Source organism: Benincasa hispida, chromosome 2, assembly GCF_027475165.1.
Source record: "Benincasa hispida cultivar pf3 chromosome 2, pf3_genome.v1.1, whole genome shotgun sequence".
In the NCBI taxonomy this organism is placed as follows: domain Eukaryota; kingdom Viridiplantae; phylum Streptophyta; class Magnoliopsida; order Cucurbitales; family Cucurbitaceae; genus Benincasa; species Benincasa hispida.
Genome location: NC_143479.1, coordinates 16,203,226 through 16,220,721, shown reverse-complemented (window position 1 = coordinate 16,220,721; position 17,496 = coordinate 16,203,226). Strand labels below are relative to the sequence as shown.

The 17,496-nt window shown below is 37.2% G+C and overlaps 1 protein-coding gene across 1 annotated transcript; it reads left to right on the top strand.

Moving 5' to 3' along the window:
- Positions 1–17,227, top strand: NAP7 (non-intrinsic ABC protein 7). Its single transcript, XM_039024183.2, has 6 exons — positions 1–512; positions 630–680; positions 1,472–1,693; positions 6,502–6,624; positions 16,344–16,520; positions 16,892–17,227. The coding sequence occupies exons 1-6, from the start codon at positions 183–185 to the stop codon at positions 16,976–16,978; spliced, it is 990 nt and encodes a 329-aa protein (XP_038880111.1). The 5' UTR covers positions 1–182; the 3' UTR covers positions 16,979–17,227.
- Positions 17,228–17,496: the final 269 nt, after the last annotated feature.

Sequence of the window (17,496 nt, the reverse complement as noted above, 5' to 3'; positions counted from 1 at the left end):
CAAACAACCCCTCAATAACAATAGTGGAGTACACGCGGCTGCTGCAACCTCCGCGCCCTTCTTCTCTAAGCCTTTCTTCATCCGACATACGACCAGACCAAATCCGATCAGACCAGACCGCTCGCCGGAGTCTTCCAACCTTCCAATCAGACTGCTCGCCGAAGAGCGAGATTGAGCGCCGAATGGCATACTGCTCAGCTTTCACAATGGCGATGTCAATGGCATACTGCTCTTCATCCTCTACCACATCCACTTCTCCTCTGGTTCGATATTTGCCATCTAATTCTACTTTATCCATGATGCCCACCTTTTCCCCCCTCCCTTTCCATTCCAATCGTCGCCGGTCAGTTCGAATTGCAACAGCTTCTCTCTCCGCAGTCAATTCTCCATCTACGAGTTTCTCTGGCAGTCAGAAGAGTCTTTTGCTGGAAGTCAAAGATTTAACTGCTGTAATTGCAGAATCCAAGCAGGAGATTCTCAAGGGTGTTAACCTTGTTGTTTACGAAGGAGAGGTTAGCTCAAATTAATCTCCAGAATTATTTCAGGAGTGGATTCTCACAAGGTTTTGAATTGTTCAATGAATTTTTGTTCATTATATGATTTGGAATTATTTTTTCTGACCCTAGTAGGTTCACGCCATCATGGGAAAGAATGGTTCTGGAAAGAGCACATTTGCAAAGGTCAGTATCATTTGTGTTCAGTTCCCTAATTCTCATTAAAAAAAAAAAAAAGAAAAGAAAAGATTTCTCGCGTTCCTTACAAGTAATGAGCTTTGAGCTTAGAAGTTATTCTCTTCCTTTGCTTCAATTTGTGCTTGGAATGGATTTTTTTACAGCTAATTTTAATTATTTAGTATAGTATAGTGCATGAAGCTCAATTACTAGGGTCAAATGAAAGTTAAAGCCTTGATACCACATTGTTATCATCCAAAGCCCAATTACTATGGTCAGTTGCAGTTTAACCAGAGTGTTTTTCATGACATATCTGTTATGATCGTTTTGGTTCTGCTCGTCTTCTAGCTTCTTCATGGTGTTCTCAATCCAAGTTTTTTTTTGCTGATTATTCTATACAGGATATTGTTTCCTCTTTTTTTCCAAAAAGTATTTTAATTTTATTAATCATATCTTGTATTGTGAGCATCAGTCTCTCTTCATTATACCAATAAAAAGCATTGTTCCTTTAAATATATATATAAAATTTATGAAGCTCCTCCAATTTTGCTGCGCTGGAAACGACTACGTTTAGAATCTAAAGCTGTCCTAGATTGAATTTTTCGTAGACAAAGGAAAGAGAAGAGGGAATGAGGCGTATATGGTATGGAAAAAAAACAGCTGCCATCACACACATTATAATTATCTTAGTCATCGAAAATTGAAATGCGTTATAATAGCCTCACTGTTATTGTTATCTGCTTGGAGATTGGATTCTTTTGTTTTATCCACTAAATTTAGGCGATGCTTTGTGGATTAAGGTACTTGTTGGGCACCCAGATTATGAGGTTACAGGCGGTAGTATTCTGTTTAAAGGAAGTGACTTGCTTGAAATGGAACCAGAAGAAAGGTCGCTTGCAGGGCTATTTATGAGTTTTCAGTCCCCGGTTGAGATTCCAGGTGTCAGCAATATTGACTTTCTAAATATGGCTTACAATGCACGAAGAAGGAAACTTGGTCTGGCAGAGCTGGGGCCAATTGAGGTATGCATTTTCAATGGAAGCACCCGTTTCTTGCTTTATCCATTCTCAGTTAAATGTGTACGTACTTATGGAGTAAGAATTCACATATAAATTACTCTTGCATCTGCCATTTAGTGAAATGTTGTTTCTTTTTTCCTTCATGCTATACGAACTTCCTTTAGATTAATGAAAATTTAGGTGGTTTGGTGTAAACCAATTCTCGGAGAAATTTCTTATTATTGAATTCCATCGAAACAGCTTGTGAATATACATATTTGTTGGCTGGACAGCAGCCTTTTACCAAGCAATAGCAAACCAAACTGTCAAATCCTAAGATCTAAACTTTAACTACAGTAAAGCAACATTTAACCAAGCCTAAAGAACTTAACAAAGACCACCCAAGAAACAGTCACAAAGATCCAAGAAACCTCGCAAGAAATACAAGAAAGATCTCAAGAAATAGACCTTAAACTTCCTACCTCAAGATTACACAAAAAGAGGTGCAGAAGCCCACAAAGAGTACAAAACAAACAACGAAATTTTGCTTTTATTAAAATTAATAAAAGTTAGCAAGATATGTTTGAATACCCATGTGTGATTATGCTGATAGGCATCATGCAATCAATCAACCTACGTTTTGATGTGAATCCAACCATTGATCCATTGCATGTACTTGAAGGAGCAACTACAAGGAGCAAGACAAAGAAGATTCAAGAGGCATTCACAATGCATCTTCAAAAGCTAGCTAATACACAAGAAGAGAAATAATTTTGAGCCAAAATTTATGTATAATGTTAGTTCGATGAGTCAAGAAGAGAATGAAGTGAAGATGGCACGAGAGAAGTCTCTTAGTTTGGAAGATGTCACGGAGGACAAAAAAAAGTGTGCAAATTTTATGAAGAAAATGCTGTAAAGTGTGCACTGTGTTGGAATTCATGATGTCAAACCTTGTCCAATGTGCACATTGTCTTCTAGAATAGTTATTTAAGACAATTCAAAGACTTTCTACATTTTTAGTTTTGCATTTCGACTTATTAATTAGTATGCAATCAGGTTTTAGTTTCTTAGGTCTTATTTTCTACAATATGCATTTAATTGTATTTGAAAGACTTTTGAGTTCTTAGACCTTTGCACGACCTTTTGCCCTTTATGATGGCTTGTAATGCTTTTCAAAACTCAGAATAATGATATTTAAACTTGTGTTTATTCAACCCCTTTGGTTGGTTGGTTTGTTTGTTTTTTTTTTTTCCTTTTTTTGTTTTTGTTTTTGTTCCTTTCAGATCATGCTTTAGATAGTCTTGATCAAGCTAACTCTGGAGTGAGTTGTCTTAGGATCTAGGAGTGACCATCATAGATTCTAGGTTCAATCTAAGAGCGATTCATCCTTCTAAGTTTCTAACTAAGCTCTTGGTTGGAAACAATCGTTAAGTTAGCTTTATTTTTTGGCATTTGCATGGATCCTAGAAGGACCTCTAGCTTTGCATTAATCAAGCATTGAGGGCACTTATCATTTGGTATCAGAGCATTGGTCAACATCCTTGGCCAGTTCTAGAGGTGAAATATCTTTACTTTGTTTCTATCTGTCTTTCGTTTCTCATTTTTTTCAAGCATCTGCCTACATCTTGTAATACAAGACATACTATAACTCGACTTGAACATAGTCTCAATAGATGGCTAAGAGGTCAAGGGTTCAATCCATGGTGGCCACTTACCTAGGAATTAATTTCCTACGAGTTTCTTTGACACCCAAAAGTTGTAGCTTCAGATGGGGATGTCCTGTGAGATTAGTCGAGGTGGCGTAAGCTTGCATGGACAAAGAAAAAAACTTGTCTTGAAATCTTCGTCTAATTTGCTTTTGGATCAAAAAAGAAAGAAAGAAAATTCAGCAAAAAAAGTAGTAAAAAAAGAAAAAAAAGAAGTGTTCAAAGATCTAAGGCACATGAAATGTTCTTGTCCTTAGATTTTAATTTGTTCAATTTTTTTTTTTAGTTATTGATCCTAGTTCGAGTTATTCTTGTCTTAGTTTGTGAGAGTTGATAATTTGAAACGGTTACATCAAGCTTTAGTAAGATTACACCAAAAATTTAACCCAACTTTTGGGTCTTTGACCCGGTACAAAAAGTCTACACTTGAGTGATAAACAAGTTTCTTGGAGTAAAATTGGTGAGAAGTGTGGTGAGATCCATGCTACTAACTTCAAAATGTCACAAGGTGATGAAAAAGTACCACAAATACAAGATCCTAATATGGCTAGTCTTAAAGCAATTCAAGAGATGATGGAAATGAGGAGGGGAGATATACAAGAAAGGAGGGCACAACAAGAAAGAGTAGAATGAGCCTCACAAGAAGATGAAGGTATGTTTGATTTCAATGAACAAGAAAGGCGAGTTGGAGGAAGAGGAAATGCGAGAGGAAGAGGAAGAAATAATAATGCCAATGTTATGCAACTTAGAAGAGGAGAAAGAATTCAAGAAGATAGGGACAACGGAGTTAAGCTCAAAATTCCACCATTTAGTGGAACGGCGGATGCTGATGCATATTTGCAATGGGAAAGGAAGATAGAACATGTGTTTGATTGCAACACATACAGTGAGAAAAAGAAGAGGAGACTTGTCATTGCTGAATTCACCAACCATGTAGAAGATTGGTATCAACATCATAAGTTCGAAAGAAGAAGGAAAGAGGAAGATCCAATAGAAACTTGGGAAGAACGTAAGGAGACCATGGGAAGGAGGTATGTTCAAGACATCATGAAAGAGATTTGAAAGCTAAATTGCAAGCTTTGAGGCAGGGAACAAAAAGTGTGGCTAAATATTATTAAGAGATGGAGACCTTGATGGAAAGAGCACAAATTCGAGAAGATGAGGAAGACACCGTGTCTAGATTCCTTGGAGGTTTGAATCAAGAAATTGCTCATCCTGTGGATTGAAATCCCACCTTACTTGGAAGACATGTATCATTATGCTATCACAATTGAACATGAAAATGAGCATTCAAAGAGGTATACATCTAAAGCTAATATCTTTTCAAATTTTTATGCTTGGAATTGAGATAACAAAAAGGGAAGTTTGGGGCTGCCATGAGAGGGGAGGCCGAGAACTCCAATACTAAAAAGAACGAAGCTTCAAAGGAGGTGAGGTAGAAGTTTAGCTCAATTCAATGTTGGAAGTGCAAGGGATTTGGACATATGAGCAAAGATTGTGTCAATAAAAAAATCATGGCGATAAGAAATGAAATACTTGATTCGGAAGAAAAATGTGAAGAGCATGATGCACAACTTGAGGAAGAATTGGAAGCACAAGTTGATAAGTGCATTGTAGAAGGACCTCTAGCTTTGCATTAATCAAGCATTGAGGGCGTTCATCACGTTTGTGTGGTTTTTGTTCCCCTCTCTGGCCATTGTTCTCCAAGACCTTTAGATATCAACATAGGTTTCATCTCATCCATTGGGAACACACAAACTGACAATATACTTGTAGGGAAAAGCAAAATAGAATTGAGAAGAAATAAAAAAAACCAAATCAAAACCTTACTATTCTCCAATTATCCTCACACTCAATTAGGTTTTGACATAACCAAGTAGATAGATGGGTCAAAAAATACAACTTGAGACAAACCCATGCGGCAAAGCACGATTTTGACACCCCACATGTTGGGGCTTGGCAACAGAAGAAAAAGTCCTTGGCAGTGTGTATGCCTCATGTGTGGTTGTTTTTGTCAAACAACAATGGCTAATCATCTCTTCTGATTGCAACATTCCTCCTAAGGTTGATGGTGTTGGCACATGGCCACTCTAAGATGGTGACCCAAACTTCAAACCCTAGCCCCAATTGACAGTGAAGTGTTAGTGTCAACCTAGTTGAGATGTCCGGGTGCACTTACTGATCCTTTTATATCGCTTTTGTATCCTCGTAATTATATTGTAACATCTTTCATTATCTTAATGAAGAGATTTGTTTCCTTTTTTAAAAAAAAATTGACAGTGAAGTGTTAGTTATCTCCTCCACCTGCAAATAGGAAACCCCAACAAGAAATAATATCATAGGGAACACTCCTTGTTTTATTATTACGATAACACAACAATGACATTATCAACCAAAAAGGTCTCTAGAATTCACAGATCAACCAAGGAGAGAACAATAAAGAAAACGCTCCAACACATTTGAGAGAGTTGAAAATACTCTCCTCAGCTTCAACCTTTGCCAAAATTTTCTACAATCCACTCTGATGACCAAAGCCCCTACAAAATCCTTTTCCCTGGTCCCCACCTGCAACTAACCATATTCTATTGTCCTATCCAATTTTCCCTTGTTCATTTCCCATATTACCCCTATTCGCACAAGTATAACGAATTGGGAGCCTCACAAAACCCTAACCGCTAAAAGAAAATCCTAAAATCCTAAAGGTGTCTATAATACCATGCATTCAATATTTAGATATGATTCATTGTATTTGAAGATAGAGAAACATAAATATAGGTACACAAGAGAACCTTAATTTAAAGGAAAGTGCCATTACAATAAAAGACAACTAGACAAAATAATATATATTATAACACAAATTTTTATTCGTATCAGTGCATGTGTCTCTGACTAGAAGAATAAAAAAAAATCTGGCAATGTATCTTGAATAATGACCTTTTGTTCATTCAAATTCCAAATTCCTGTTTAGATTCATTGAAATCAAGTATCAGTGTATCACTTTTCATTTCGATTCATTCTTTATTGGAGTATCTAGTTTCACATTGATTACTCTACCTCTTGTAAATTGTAATTATTTAGTAATTTAAACTTTTGGCTAGTTGATTCACTTCTTCATTATTGCTCCAGTTTTATGCATACATCTTCCCCAAACTTGATCTTGTGAACATGAAAACGGATTTTCTCAATCGAAATGTCAATGAAGGGTTTAGTGGTGGAGAAAGAAAGCGTAATGAGATCTTACAACTTGCGGTAAGTTTACTATTTTTTCCTACTTTCTGATGCTGTCTCGGCATTGCCTTCTTTATTTTGACTGGACTAATGTTCCTCATATAAGTATACCGAGTGACATAGTACATATTATTTGTGTATTTATTATTATGATTGTTGATGATCCTGATGCTGCATCTGAAGTTAGTTGGTGTGGAATTTGTCATTGTCTATGGAGAGTAATATTGATAATACTGGCGTGGAAGATTCTTTCGGTGATGATCCGAGTGTCAATGTGTCATTATTCCAAAAAAGTGATAATGCCATTCCTCATTCTCCTCCCCCATCCGTGCCTGGCAAATTTGCTTCACTTATTGAAGCTTGTGGTCTTGAGATGTGTGCAATTACTTCATGAATTCACAAGGAATTTTGAGGTAGCCTAAGTAGTCTCAAAGAGTAATCCTCCAAGAATTAAGCTTGTTATGCTTTTATTAGAATGATAATATGCTTCATACCAAAGGGGAAGATTCATATTTTGTGAGACCGCCTATTATGTAAGTGCATGAAAGAAAGAGGGGTAAGAAGAGATTCGGTTAGCAGAAAGTGAGGGGGGACCAGCTGAAGATTATGAGACGTGTGGGGACCAGCTGAAGGGCTTTTGTAGGGTTTTGGGATTAAGTGTGGGGGTGGGAATGTTTTGGGAGGGATAGCTCATCGGGAGGAGAGACGGCTCTCTTAAAGGAAACAAAACTTTTCATTGATATAATAGGAAGAGACTAATGCTCAAAATACAACGAAACAAGCAATAAATAAACAAGAAAAAACAGCAATAGCACAGTTAGCATTATCATTACAATGCGAAGCGAAAGATCAACTAGAAATAATAAAAGCTCCCGGTTCAAGCAAAAATCCTGAATGGTGAAAATTGCAAGACTTAGATACAGAACACCAGAGAAGCATTGAGTCTTATGAGTCTTACAGCTTCAAAGAGGTTTGGCCACTGACGGATTTTTTCATGGACAACTCTTTGGTTTCTTTCAAACCAAATTTCAGTTAGCAATGCTTTCACTGCATTAATCCGTAACATTTGTGTCATAGGCTTCAAATAGACTCCATAAGACTTGAGGAATATTGTTTTTGAAGGAGTTGTTGAAAATCCAATTTAGGTGGAAGATTGATAAGAGTCTTCCAGCAAGCAAAAGCATAGTGGCAGTAAAAAAAGGGGTGCCCTTTTGGAAGTGTTTGTGTATTTTCTGTTGTGCAGGGAGTTCAGATACTTGGGCCTGCTTAGTCGGAAATCTGAAATAGAAATTTGAAAACAAGGGATTTAATGAAAACAAAGTTGTATTTTGTGTTTTTAGACATGTGTTTGGTAGTAGAATTTGGATTATAATTTAAATAATTGTTTAAAGAGTATTTATTACTGTATTTATAAATTTTAAAATGAACCGTAGTTACTCATTAAATATTAGTTAACCATAAACTATTATTAACTCATTTATAAGCACGCTTTATGTTAATTTTTGTTGTTGTTTTGTAATAGTATATAATTTACAATACATTACATAATACATATTTTAATTGAAAAAATAAATTGAATTTATATCATGGCATATTGTATTTCTAAATAGTTTTATCTTTATTTAATATAAGTCTGTACTTAAGTTATAAAATTCAAAACCTAGATATAATGAAAACATAAAAATGTTTTTTTCCCTTCCAGAATTTGCACGGTTTGAATCACATAACCGAAAACAGTTTTCATAAATAAAATCTAGGTTGTTTGCCAAACACATATTTGTTGAACTTAGTGAATCTGAAAACATGAAATAGAATCTAGACTGCCAACTAAACATGCCCTTAACATTTGGTATCAAAGTACGTTCAACATTGGATGAACACGAGCAATGGCTCAAAAACAGTTGGAAGAAAGGATGGATGGGACCAAGAAAGAGATGTTGAGTATCAAGGAACTGCTCCTGAGTATCAGGAAGAATATTGAGAAACTCGTGGGTGATGTGATGGAAATGTCGATCGGAAAAGGAAAAGAAGTACCTTATCGATCGAGAACTCCAATATGAAAAAATAAATGGCGAAGGTGAGGGAGAATCTTCTCAGACGAGAAAAATAGTAGCAAGCTTGGGTAGAGGAAGGTATAAGAACGTCGAATTGCCTGTGTTTAATGGTGAAAGCTCGGACACGTGGATCTATTCGCATGAAAGATACTTTGAGACTCATGAACTCTTGGATGCAGAGAAGTTCAAAGTTTTGGTTATTAGCTTTGGTCGAGACAAAGTGGACTGGTACCAGTAGGCAAATAGCCAGCAGAATTTTGTAAGCTGGAATAATTTTAAAGACACGTCCAAGACCATTTCAGGATATTGTTAGAAGGGACTTTGCTCTCGAGGTTGTGGAACCTGAAAATGGAAACGACTGTTGCAGATTATCGATGAGATTTGAAATAGCGTCAGGGCCGTTACCAGAGGTAGCAGAAGACATACTTGAAACGATTTTCTTGAACATACTTCTTCACCAGACGATCAAAGTAGCTCAAAGACTAGTGGGCCTGGATGAAATTATAAGGGCAGGGAAGCCCAATTGGTTTGTTGATGAAATGAAAATAGGAGGCCCAAGTCTTAAAATCGGCCTTAGGGAGAAATATTAAGGGTATCAATCTTGGAAATTTGAAAACAACAAACTGCAATTTTGAAGTGAAAGCAATAACAATGAGACCCGTATGTTACTGGAGAAAGGAGGAGTGGTGAAGAAAAATCCACCGTCCGATGGGGAGTTCCAAGCGAGGCGAGAAAAGGGCCTTTGCTTCCGATGTGACGAGAAATTTTTTGTTGGCTACCGTTGCAAGGAAAATGAGATAGGGAACTTATGCTAATCATAGCCAATGAGGATTATGATTTTGAAGGTGCTGAGCAAGAGCCTACATGAAGTAGAAGAACACAACCCAGGAGTAGAAGATAAAAAGTGGAGTTAGCCCTACGTTTGGTATTGGTATTTTTAGCTTTGGGTACCATGAAGGTAAAATGGACTATTAAAGGAAGGGTAGTCATAGTGATGGTGGAATGCGTAGCCACACATAACTTCATGCATCAGAATGTAGTTGATGAGTTGAAATTGCCTCAGACAGAAACCACGAATTATGGAGTGCTCATTGGTAATGGAACAACTCTGAGAGGAAAGGGGGTACGTAAGGCAGTCATTATCATTTTGCCCACTATCACGGTGAAGGATGATTTCCTACCCTTAGAGTTGGGGGAAATGTCAATGTAATTTTGCGACTTCAATGGTTACATACGATGGGATATATGGGAGTTGATTGGCCCTTCTTGACCGTGACCTTTACAAAATGGGAGAATTAAGTGATGCTGAATGGGGGGCTGTTCTCTGATGAAAGCGGAAGTGTCTTTGAAAATGCTGACAAAAAAGTGGGAGGATGATGATCAAGGATTTTTAATTGAATTTCAAAATTTACAGATTGATGAGGTAAGGGATTATGGAGGAATGGAAACTGAGGCCCCCCCGGTGCGAAGTTCGCGATATTATACGAAGATTGATAGAAGAATTTAAAGCGATCTTTCAAATGGCCATCAAATTTCCTCCAAGGCGAAATGTAGACCATCGAATCACCTTGAAGGACCGTCAAGAAGGCCCTATAAATATGCACAAGTTCAAGAGGAAGAGATTGAAAGATTACTCAGGGATATGCTTGCTTTTGGAATCATTAAGGCAAGCAATAATAGCGCATTCTCCGGCCCTTGTTAGTTAAGAAGAAAGATGGTTGATGGAGGTTTTGCGTAGATTACAAATGTTTGAATAGCACTACTATTCCGAATAAATTCCCAATGCTGGTGTAGAGGAACTTTTGGACGAACTTCATGGTTCCACTATTTATTCAAAGCTTGAGTTGAGATCCGGTACCACCAAGATCAAGATGAAGGAGGTAGACGTTTCTAACACTACTTTTAGAACCCATGGAGGCCACCGTGAATTTTTGTTGATGGCATTTGGGTGAGGAAGGTTTTGGGGGGTCAGAGCTCATCGGAAGGAGAGACAGCTCTCTCGAATAGCCAATTGGTTCTTTTCCTTGTTCTTGGGATATTTTGGCTTGTGATTGTTGAACTCCTATGTTTCTTGTTGATATATAATAGTAGAATGCAGGGAGGCTGATATCCCCTGTTTTGGTGGTGTTTGGGTGTCCTTTCGGAAGTGTTTGTATATTTTCTGTGTGAAGGGAGTTCGGATACTTAACATTTGGTATTAGATCACGTCCAACACTAGGACGAACATGAGCAATGGCCCCACTTGATAGATGTCGAACACTTGCACACTCTGACAGTTGTTTGTTCATATCAGGCACTTGTTTATACAATAAATGTGCTGAACACTAGTCAAAATATGGTGTAACACCAATGTTTGCACTTCAAAAATGAAAGTTTTTTATTATTCCCTAATGAAGGACTCGGCCTTTTTTTATAGGCAAGAGTTAGTTACAAACTGATCTAACCACCAGTTAGTTACAAGCTGACCTAAACCCTACTAGTTAGTAACAGAATTTTAAAAGACAAACTGAAAACTGAAAACAACTTATTAAATGATTACATCAATTCCTCCCCACTTAAAAGGAACTCGTCCTCGAGTTCTAAGGATAAAAGTATGAGAAATAAAAAGATACAAAAAGAAAATCTTAAAGGATTGGGAGGTGCATCCGAATATCTCAACTAGGTTGACACCCCCATAACACCCTTATCATGTCCAATATAATTGTTAGGTAGCTAATCGAAAGTCGTTAGGAGCATGGTATGGATGTAAATATGCTACATTAAAAAGGGGGTGATGTGTAAATCAGGTGGTAAGTTTAAACGATAGGCATTGGATCCAAAAGCCTTGAGAACTTTGAAAGGACCTAACTTTCTGTTCTTTAGCTTGTTATATGTGCCAGCCGGAAATCTACTTTTCCTTAGATGTACCATCACTAAGTCTCCCTCACAAAATGTTTGAAGATGTCTATGCTGGTCTACTGCTCTTTTGTATGAAGAATTAGCTTTTCCAATGTTGGTCTGAACTTCTTGGTGTAGATGGACAATCCTTTCTGCCATCTCCTCGGCTTCGCTGCTGAGATCAATGGAAGATGCAAGTTTAGCAAGATCAACAGTTAAAAAAGGGAGTTTTGTGTACACTATTTCGAAGGGACACTTCCCTGTAGATCAGTTTTTCATGAAATTGAAGGCGAATTCAATTTGAGCAAGAACAAGGTCCCACTATTTGGGATGGTCTCCACATAAGCATCGAATTAGATTACCCAATAGAACCTCTGTTTATCCGTCTGTTTGGGGATGACTTATGGTGCTATATTTGAGTGAGGTGTTGAATTTTCGCCAAAGAGTCTTCCAAAAATGGCTAAGGAATTTGACATCCCTATCCGATACAATTGTTTTTGGGATTCCATGTAATCGGACGATTTCCCTAAAGAAAAGATTAGCAATATAGACAGCATCATGTGATTTTTTGCAAGGTAGGAAATGTAACATCTTGCTAAACCTGTCAACTACGACCATCACAGAATCATAAGCTCGTTGTGTTTTAGGTAGACCGAGGAGGAAGTTCATAGATAGGTCCTCCCAAATAGAGGTGGGGGTGGGTAGAGGAGTGTAAAGCCCGGAATTTATTGATGTTCCTTTTGCTGTTTGGCAAATATAGCAACGCTTGACAAAGTTTTGTACATCTTTTCGAAGTTGGGGCCAAAAATATCGAACAGAAACGAGGTCTATAGTTTTGGATATACCAAAGTGTCCAGCTAGACCTCCCCAATGTAAGTCTTTGATAAATGTTTCACGAAGGGAAGTGTGGGGGATACATAAACATTCTCCTTTGGTAAGAAGTTGTCAAATATATGATAATCATCCATATGAAGGTGGTTGGAGCAGTTGAACCAGATGGTTCCAAAATCAATATCCGTAGGGTATAATTCTGGTAGGTGATGAAAACCCGTGATTTCTCCAGCTAAGACAGTTAGCTACTCTGCCTTCCTACTTAGAGCATCAGCAACTTTATTATCTTTGCCAGCTTGGTGTCTAATGACAAAATCGAATCTTTGTAGGAAAGATAACCATCGCGCATGCATTCTACTAACCTGTTTCTGAGATTGTAAATACTTCAAGGAAAAATGGTCAGTTAGAAGAATAAATTCTTTATACAGTAAATAATGTTCCCACTGTTTTAAAGCTCTAACTAATGCATAGAATTCTTGTTCATAAGTGCTCCAATTCTGTCGTGAGACACTCAGCTTTTCACTAAAATATTCAATAGGATGGTTATTTTGGGATAGGACTGCCCCTATACCAACTCCACTAGCATCTACAGCCACTTGAAAAGGTATATTAAAATCACGAAGTGGAAGTTATTTTTCTTAAGTTGTAGGAAACTAGCTTCCTGTTCCTTATCCCAGTGGAAGTTATTTTTCTTAAGGCAATCAGTGAGTGCTGCTATGGTACTGAAATTTCAAATAAATTTCCTATAAAATGAAGCTAAACCTAGAAAAGATTGAATTTGTTTTATATTGGATGGTGTTGGCCAATCCGAAATGGCTTCAATCTTTCGAGGATCCACTTTAAGTTCATTATGACCAATGACAAATCCTAAGAATGAAATTTCTGTAGACAAGAAAACACATTATTTTGTGTGTAATTGATTTGAAGATGAAGTCGAAAAAATAGTGTGTAGGTGATGCAAATGTTCTTGTAAATCATGACTAAACACAAGTAGTATGTCATCAAAGTAAATCACCACAAATTTATTAAGGAATGGAAGAAAAACCTTGTTCATGAGCCTCATAAATGTGCCAGGAGCATTGGAAAGACCAAGTGACATAACTAACCATTCGAACAAACCTTCATTGGTCTTAAAAGCTGTTTTCCACTCGTCACCCGGCCGTATTCAAATTTGGTGATACCCATTGCCGAGATCAAGCTTGGAAAAAATATAAGCACCTCCTAGTTGGTCCAACAAGTCAACAATTTGTGGTATAGGAAACCGATATTTTATGGTGATTTGGTTTATAGCTCGGCTGTCTACACACATACACCAACTGCCATCTTTTTTTGGAGTAAGAAGGGCTGGCACGACGCATGGGCTGATGCTTGGTTGAATGCACCCCTTTTCTAAAAGTTCTTGAACTTGGTCAGGTAGAATTTTATACTCGCTCGGGCTCATTTTGTAGTGAGGAAGATTAGGGAGTGAAGCCCCTGGGATGAAATCGATTTGATGTTGTATATCGCGTAATGGTGGTAAATCTGGTTGGGGTTCACAATGCTGGGGAATTTTTTTATTAAATCCATCACTAGTGTTGGAAAGTTTTCTTCGCTATTGTGACTTATGTCTCCTTTGATAACTACCCCTCACATTTCATCTCCACGTTCTCTGATGAATTGTTTCCCTGTGATAATACTGAATAGTTGTCTCTTGGTGTCCTTGGTGGTTGTATTATCCGGCTTATGTAATGGTAGGAGAACAATCTTCTGGTCATGCCACATAAATTCATAAGTATTCTCTCGTCCCTTGTGAATAGCTTGTCTGTCATATTGCCAAGAACGACCCAAGAGAATGTGGCATACATCCATGTCTAAAACGTCACATACAATCTGGTTTTTGTAACTACCTCCGATGGAAAATTGTACTGAACAAACATTGTTGACTTGGGCTTCACCACCTTTCTTAATCCACCCAACTTTATAAGGATGGGGATGAGGTTCCATCTTTAAATTTAGAGCATTGACCAACTTTTTGGAGACTATTCTCTGAACTTCCGCTGTCTATGATGACATTGCATACCTTTCCTTTAATTGTGCACCTTGTTTTGAATAGTGAATGTCGTTAGGGGTGTGTTTCTGTTTTTGGAGTTAAAAGAACCCGTTGGAGTACACAAGAGAGGTTATCACCCTCATCAGGCACTAAAAGATCAATTCCCTCATCAGAAACTTCGTCACCTTCTTGACCACCTTCATCCTTGGCCATAGCTATTGTTCTTCGGCTAGGACAATTGTTAGATAAATGTCCGTTCTTGCCACAACGGAAGCACTTCCCTAGTGTTGTTCATGCATAGGGGTTAGTACTATTCTTAGAAGTCTCATTGCTGTTATCTTTGAGAAGTGCAGGAGTGTCTTCTCTGTTTTTGGCTATGCCCCCTTCATTATTCCCTATAGGTCCCTTTTGAGGTGGTTCTTTATTCCACTAGTAGATGTTTCCCATTGGTTTCCCTGTGAGTATCTTTTTGTTTGGGTCTCATTCAACTCCTCAACAGTCTCTGCCAAAGAAATGACATCAGAAAGAAATCCTAAAGTTTGGAGTTTTACTTTCTCTTTAATGTCTGCTCGCAAGCCCTCCACAAATCTTGCTATCAAATGATTTTCATTTCCAGGCAAATTTGCTCGAGCTCCCAGGCGATGGAAGTCTTCAGTATATTCAGCAACAGTTTTTGTTCCTTGGCACAAGTTCTGGTACTGATTATGCAAGATTTGTTCGTAATTTGTTGACAAGAACCTATCTTTTATCATCCTCTTTAATCTTTCCCAGCTCGTGATAGGGTTTTTTCCACTTCAAAATCTGTGAACCTCCAACTGTTCCCACCAGGTTGATGCTCCTCGAAATTTTAATGCTACTAACTGAACCTTCTTGTGATCCGGAGTGTTGACTTATTGGAAGAAACCTTCAACGTCTTTTACCCATTCCAAGAAACCTTCTATGTCTCTTTTTCCATTGAAGGTAGGTATATCCAGCTTGACTTTTTACTCACTTTGTTTACCTGGTTGGTAGTGATGAAATGCTCTGCCTCTTCCCCGAAGAGGACGCCCCATTCTTCCTCTTTCTTCTTCACGGGAAGAATTGCTATTTTCATAGTTTCTCCTCGGGTAAGCTTGCTGTCTTGGAGGTTCTTGGAACAACAAAGGGAATTCTTGATCGTTTCTTGGATGAATCTGTTGTGGAGCAATTATGTTCTGTCTTTCTTGTGGTGGCAGCATGTTTCTTGGTTGATTTTCTTGGACTTGTGATTGAGGATTTACATTGTTGACGTTGCCCGCCATTTGATCTAATCGCAAAGTGATCCTCTCCATCATTCGGTAAATATCATCAATGGTTTCCTCGACTGACTGCATGCATCTTGTCAAGGACCTTGGTGATAGGGCAGCAGATGAGGCTGCTTCTTTATCCATAGCCTTGGGGTTATTATCGTTAATTGGCTTTTTTCCCGCCATCAGATCCCAGTCCTTCCGGCTCTGATACCAAAATTGGTGTAACACCAATGTTTGCACTTCAAGAATGAAAGTTTTTTATTATTCCCTAATGAAGGACTCAGTTTTTTTTTATAGGCAAGAGTTAGTTACAAACTGATCTAACGACCAGTTAGTTACAAGCTGACTAAACCCTACTAGTTAGTAACAGAACTTTAAGAGACAAACTGAAAACTGAAACAACTTATTAAATGATTACATCAAAATAGGTCCAATATTGGTTAAGACATGCATCAATTAGTATACTAGATAGATACATTTATATGAAAAAAAAATAATAAAATTTGAAACTGAAATATGTTAAACAAATTTTTTAAGCATAAATGCATAAATCCATCGACTATTTAATAAGTGGCTGGAAAAGGGGAGGGAGAGAAGTGCGTTCTGCCATAGGCTTGGTAAGACTAATATCTACAAGAATCAAGATTATTATTGTTTCTCAAATTGTTAATGTCTTTGCAGGTTTTGGGTGCAGAGATGGCTATATTAGACGAAATAGATTCTGGGTTGGATGTTGATGCACTTCGTGATGTAGCAAAAGCAGTGAACGGGCTTTTGACACCAAATAATTCAGTGTTAATGATTACTCATTATCTACGACTTTTGGAATTTATCGAACCTTCCCGCATACATGTCATGGTAAGTATTTTGCACATTAGGAAAACATTCAATCAATTGAATTTTGATAAGAACAATATGCAGAATGAAATGGAATAAAGGATCAATGCTGAGGTAGAAAAGAAAAGAGATATGATACACACTGATTATTCGTTAATACAGTGATTGGGGTTTACTATTAAAGTTTCGGTTATATATTTCAAGTTTGTTCTGAAAACTATGGGTTTCTTCTTGGTTCTTGTTTTTATACCATTTTTTTACTTTGCTTTCTGTGTGTGAAATTTGGTAACTGGGTTATACTGACCTGAATTTTCTCGAGTAAATTGGGTCTTATATACTATTGAAATTCAATAATGGTAACTGACTGAGTAGTTCTACATTTAATTTTTCAGGAGGATGGGAAAATCGTGAAGACTGGAGACATCTCTATAGCGAAACTCCTCGAGGAGGAAGGGTACAAAGCAATTTCTACTCCATAATTGCATGAACATTAGCCGTTAAAGTATTTTCTTTTAGATAATTTTTCAGTCAAGTGTTTCTTCTGTCTCAATTTTGGCATCTTAAATATGTAAAATATTTAAAATCTATAATGTAAGGTTTTAAATGTTGATGTCGACGTCTCTGACTAGATGGGAGTATCAAGTCTCCGACAAAATTATCGAAATTGATGTACTTTTTTTTACAATTATAAATATAAAAAATCATAAAAGAACATTTAAATTAACAAATAAGCACTTCAATCCTTTTTAAATAACTCTACATTTCTTATTAGTTAGATGCAAATTACTGATATTTTTACCTTCTATAGATTTTCTATGACATGATATTCCTCATATCAATGCCAAATCTATAGATATATAGAAATATCTATACTATAGTAAAAGGGACAATAAGGGGAGATTTTTTGCGTTCTCTTTTTGTCCTTACATTTTTTTTTTTTTTTTTAATACATACTTTGTCCTTTTAAGTTGTGAAAGAAAATAAAATTCACCTATAA

Coding starts and splice junctions, on each gene's coding strand:
- NAP7 (XM_039024183.2), top strand. CDS start 183: ATGGCATACTGCTCAGCTTTCACAATGGCGATGTCAATGGCATACTGC. Junction 1,694..6,501: donor CAGAGCTGGGGCCAATTGAG/GTATGCATTTTC, acceptor TTATTGCTCCAG/TTTTATGCATACATCTTCCC. Junction 16,521..16,891: donor CTTCCCGCATACATGTCATG/GTAAGTATTTTG, acceptor TTAATTTTTCAG/GAGGATGGGAAAATCGTGAA.